Source organism: Mandrillus leucophaeus, unplaced genomic scaffold, assembly GCF_000951045.1.
Source record: "Mandrillus leucophaeus isolate KB7577 unplaced genomic scaffold, Mleu.le_1.0 Scaffold2467, whole genome shotgun sequence".
Taxonomy (NCBI): domain Eukaryota; kingdom Metazoa; phylum Chordata; class Mammalia; order Primates; family Cercopithecidae; genus Mandrillus; species Mandrillus leucophaeus.
The window spans coordinates 13,825-17,639 of NW_012102551.1; the positions used below are offsets into that span (position 1 = coordinate 13,825).

The 3,815-nt window shown below is 41.2% G+C and overlaps 1 protein-coding gene across 1 annotated transcript; it reads left to right on the forward strand.

Annotated features, from left to right (window-relative positions):
• On the forward strand, positions 1 to 3,456 carry LOC105541893 (schlafen family member 11-like; the record flags this gene model as incomplete). The annotated part of the gene is made up of 2 exons (XM_011983159.1): positions 1 to 949; positions 3,328 to 3,456. Coding segments are annotated over 2 exons (1,078 nt in total), but the record flags the coding sequence as incomplete, so codon positions are not given.
• Positions 3,457 to 3,815: the final 359 nt, after the last annotated feature.

Genomic DNA, 3,815 nt, shown 5'->3' on the forward strand with positions numbered 1-3,815 from the left:
CTGCAGAAAGTTCAGAGAGACCAAGAGAAGGAGAGAGTTTTACGGGCTGCGTGTGCTTTATTAAACTCAGGAGGAGGAGTGATTCGGATGGCCAAGAAGGATGAGCATCTCGTGGACATGGGGCTGGATTTAGAAACATCTTTGAGAGAGCTTATTCAGTCTTCAGATTTGCAGGCTTTCTTTGAGACCAAGCAACAAGGAAGGTGTTTTTACATTTTTGTTAAATCTTGGAGCAGTGGCCTTTTATCTGAAGATGGCTCTGTCAAGCCCCGCCTTTGCAGCCTCCGTTCTGCATTACGCCGTAGATCTCAGACATCTATACTTCTCATGAACTCAAGAGAGGCATTTTGTTTCCTGAAGAAAAAGAAAAATGCAAAAATCTTGGAAGAAGGACCTTTTCACAAAGTTCACAAGGGTATACACCAAGAGCTCCCTAACTCAGATCCTGCTGACCCAATTTTCCAAAAAGACTATCTCGAATATGGTGAAATCCTGCCTTTTCCTGAGTCTCAATCAGTAGAGTTTAAACGGTTCTCTACAAAACACATCCAAGAATATGTAAAAAAGATAATTCCAGAATACGTCCCTGCATTTGCAAACACTGATGGAGGCTATCTTTTTATTGGAGTGGATGATAAGAGTAAGAAAGTTCTGGGATGTGCAAAAAAAAATGTTAACCCTGACTCTTTGAGAAGTGAAATAGTAAAAACAATACACAAACTACCTTGTGTTCATTTTTGCCAAGCCCAGGGCCAGATAACCTTCACACTCAAAATTGTGAATGTGTTAGCTAGGGGAGAGCTATATGGTTATGCTTGTATGATCAGAGTAGAGCCATTTTGCTGTGCAGTGTTCTCTGAAGCTCCCAATTCATGGATAGTGGAGGACAAGTACGTCTGTAGCTTGACAACTGAGAAATGGGTAGGCATGATGACAGACACAGATCCAGGTAAGAGGGAGAAAGCTCCTCCCTCCCTGTCCTTTCTACATCCTTGGGACCTCCCATATTAAATTTTCCTTTGCTGCCTATGACTTTGAATATCTTACATCCACCAAACACTTTATTTTGAATCCCCAAGTATCCTACTTTTCATACATGAGAAAATTTTGTTGGGTGATTAGAAACCTAACTCACGTGTCTATAAGTGGTGATTTTCTACATTCGTAACTCAACAGAAAATTATTTGAGAATGGCCACCCTTGCAGTGGTGTACTGGAATGGCTCTTACTGGCTTTAGAATCAATTATTAAATTTTCAGGAATTTTTGAGGTAGTTGTTAAACATAGTTATTACTAAAAATTAGGTTATATATACTTGCACCTAAATAAATTGTATCAGAAACAAATGTAATAAATTCAAACTCACCACTTCCTAATTATTTGCTACATTTTACTATTATCTTTGCTTGAGAGATTATTTACATCTATTGTATCTTTGTGGTGGTAATACTATAAAATGGAGTGCTACTGTGCATTGCTTTCCAACTCTGTATTTAGTGATAATCCATTAGGAGCCTGAAATTGTCTGTGGTGGGAAGATTTATAACACAGAAACTGGCAGTTGGCTATGAACGAGGGATCTCTTCTCAACTAGATCTGTTTATTAAACCATCACCAGCATAGTACTGCTTTCTGGGGTTGCTTGTTTGAAGTACTAAAAGTCCTTTGGGCTGGGCTCAGTGGCTCACGCCTCTAATCCCAGCATTTTGGGAGGCCGAGTTGGGTGGATCACCTGAGCAGGAGTTCAAGACCAACATGGCGAAACCCTGTCTCTACTGAAAATAGAAAAATTAGTCAAACGTGGTGGTGCGTGCCTGTGGTCCCAGCTACTTGGGAGGCTGAAGCAGGAGAATTGCTTGAACCTGGCAGGAGGAGGTTACAGTGAGCCGAGATTGTGTCACTGCACTGCACTCTAGGTGATGGAGGGAGACTCTGTCTAAAAAAAAAAAAGCCCTTTGGATTGAAGTTTGCTATCACCTCATAATGGTACACTGCCTAAATTAAGACGTAGTTTATCTCTTGATCCTTGAGGACATTGTTGATTTTGTAGCTCAGGAAAATTTGAAAGCAGCTCAGGGCCAAGCGTGGTGACTGACGCTTATAATTCCAGCACTTTGGGAGGCCAAGGTAGGAGGATCACTTGAGCCCCAGAGTTTGAGGCTGCAGTGAGCCATGATTACACCAATGCACCCCAGCGTGGGTGAGAGTGAGACCCTGTCTCAAAACCAAAAGAACAGAAAGTATTTCAGGGTGAGGAGGATCATGGGGATAGAGGTGTATTCAAGGTTTGTCCTCAGCACCCTTTCATATTGTTCTGTGTCTCTGTTTATCCTGTTGATATTTTGCCTTTTCTTCCACTCATCACCATGTACCCATTATGCTCTATGCCAGCAGCTAAAATCTGCTCTACCCCTCTGCTCCTAACAGTTGAAAATATTTCTTGCCTTGCATCACTACTGCTTCCCAAACATATTTCTGTATATACCCCATCATGCTATAATTTGGCGGGCTGGTGGGCTATCTCAGTGTCTCTGGAACACCTGAGAACACCCTAAGCCTGCAGAAATACAGAGAGAACATAAAAATTGGGACACAGTCTTCTGAGTAAAGTGGATGTGTACTTGGAAAGGAGATGTTATAAAGCTGATTCCAATCTCCAAAGCACATGAAAAAGTTAATGCACTCTATAACGTCCTTTGATTTCACACAGTGTCTCATTTTAACATCAGGAATAAGCATAGGTGTCAGAATGTCACCCAGGCTGGAGTGCAGTGGCACGATCATAGTCCACTGCAGCCTTGAACTCCTGGGCTCAAGTGGTTCTCTCACTTCAGTCTCTTGAGTAGCTGAGACTACAGGCATGAGCTACTGTGCCCAAGCTCTAAGCTATTTTTTAAGTGTGAGTAACGGTAATTGCAAATCAGTGATGAGATGATATTCAACAGGGATGAGAGTTGGGTTCAGGAGAGGTGGTGACGGTTGGAGAGGGGATGTAAAATAAGATACATGCACAGACAGCAGTACTAAAAGAATGTGCTAGGTATCATAAGAGGTGTGCAAACAAAATGCTGTCCAGATACAGAGAACGAAGAATTATACTGAATGGAGAAATACATTTAAACTTCCAAATAATGGCTTTTCAGGGTGGGTTTTGGCAACCTTGATATGCAATAAAGGCACTTATCTAAACAGAGTGAGTGGAGAGTTATTTTGATATTATCTCTCAAGTCACACTATTTAGAAAGTCACACATTCCACCTACTGATAAGGCCTCTTTCAGTATGAAGAGATTAACATATCAGAATAATGTGAATTTTCTTTTTTAAGATCTTCTAGAGTTGTCTGAAGATTTTGAATGTCAGCTGAGTTTATCTAGTGGGCCTCCTCTTAACAGACCGGTGTACTCCAAGAAAGGCCTTCCACATAAAAAGGAACTCCAGCAACTTTTATTTTCAGGTAATTATGGTTTGTCTTCTCAGCACCAGCCAGTTTCTATGTCAGGATAAAGGGAGATTAAACTGTTTTATTTGTTTTGTAAAATCCTGAAAGTGCTCTGCAAACCCATAGATAAGACGTGATGATGTTACAATCCTCTTGCTGATAAGCGGTTTAGAAATGAACCCTCACTGACCCCAGTGGCTAAGGCAGTACCACACATAGAATCCAGGAACATTATTTCCCTTGAAGATTATTTGTTCTTGTAGTTCCCAACTCTGGCTGATCATCAGTGTTTCTGGTCATTTTTAAAAGGACACATATCTGAGTTCCTACTCCACTCATAACAAGTTGGAATACCTGGGAAGAGTGGCTTGCAA